Below are 756 nucleotides of genomic sequence, written 5' to 3'. Positions count from 1 at the left end.
CCCCCTCACTCCCCTCTCCCCAACCCGCCCGCCGTGCAAACGGCCCTTTCCCCATCTAACTTGGTGGGCGTTTACGTCGAGGCTCCGAAGACTCGAAATGCTGAGGCTTCGGTTTCTCGCTCGCGCGGAATTTCATTTCTCTTTCGAGTGATAGGGGCTTACCAGCGTCTGGCTCGATCATCAAAAAATAAAATATTCTTCGTCGTTCGGTTGACGCGTATTATGTACATCTCGATCGATTAAGTGGTTCGTTTGCGCTTTCAGAGATCCGAACGGCGCGGCATCGGCGATAAACTCGGCGGCCTGGGGCTCATCGGCTGACGTCGATGTGAGCAGTCCTCCTTTCTGGGACTCCTACGACTCGATCAATCAGCTTTACCTGGAGGCCGGTCGCAGTACGGAGATGCACTCGCACTACCGCGGCCACAAAATGAGCCTCTGGCTGAACCTGCTGCCCCAACTCCATCGTCCGGGTTACGAAATCAGTATGCGCCACCACCATCTGGCCGAGAGCCCGGCTCTTTACGAGGGGCCAGTGAGGCCCCAGACGATGGCTATACCCATACCGGCGCCGCCCTTACCACTGCCCTACCCCACGGAGCCCTCGATATCCAGCTCGCCGACCCTCGCGAGCACCTTGGTCACCAGCACCGATTGCGCGCCCAACCTCACCAACAATCTGCTGTCCGGGCCTGCCTCCACCTTCCCCAGGTAAGTTTGTTATACTCTACAACAACAACAACAACAACAACAACA

The 756-nt window shown here is 57.3% G+C and overlaps 1 protein-coding gene across 1 annotated transcript in view; it reads left to right on the top strand.

Moving 5' to 3' along the window:
* LOC105364383 (neuroligin-1) overlaps nucleotides 1-756 on the top strand; it is a 21,505-nt gene that overhangs the window by 19,076 nt on the left and 1,673 nt on the right. The window contains exon 8 of the mRNA XM_011502298.1: nucleotides 265-711. Coding sequence (XP_011500600.1) covers nucleotides 265-711 — 447 coding nt within the window. The remainder of the gene's footprint in view (nucleotides 1-264; nucleotides 712-756) is intronic.

This window comes from Ceratosolen solmsi, unplaced genomic scaffold (assembly GCF_000503995.2).
Source record: "Ceratosolen solmsi marchali unplaced genomic scaffold, CerSol_1.0 scaffold10, whole genome shotgun sequence".
Classification (NCBI taxonomy): domain Eukaryota; kingdom Metazoa; phylum Arthropoda; class Insecta; order Hymenoptera; family Agaonidae; genus Ceratosolen; species Ceratosolen solmsi.
Note: the sequence above shows the minus strand (reverse complement) of the source record. Positions and strands in the feature narration are given on the sequence as shown.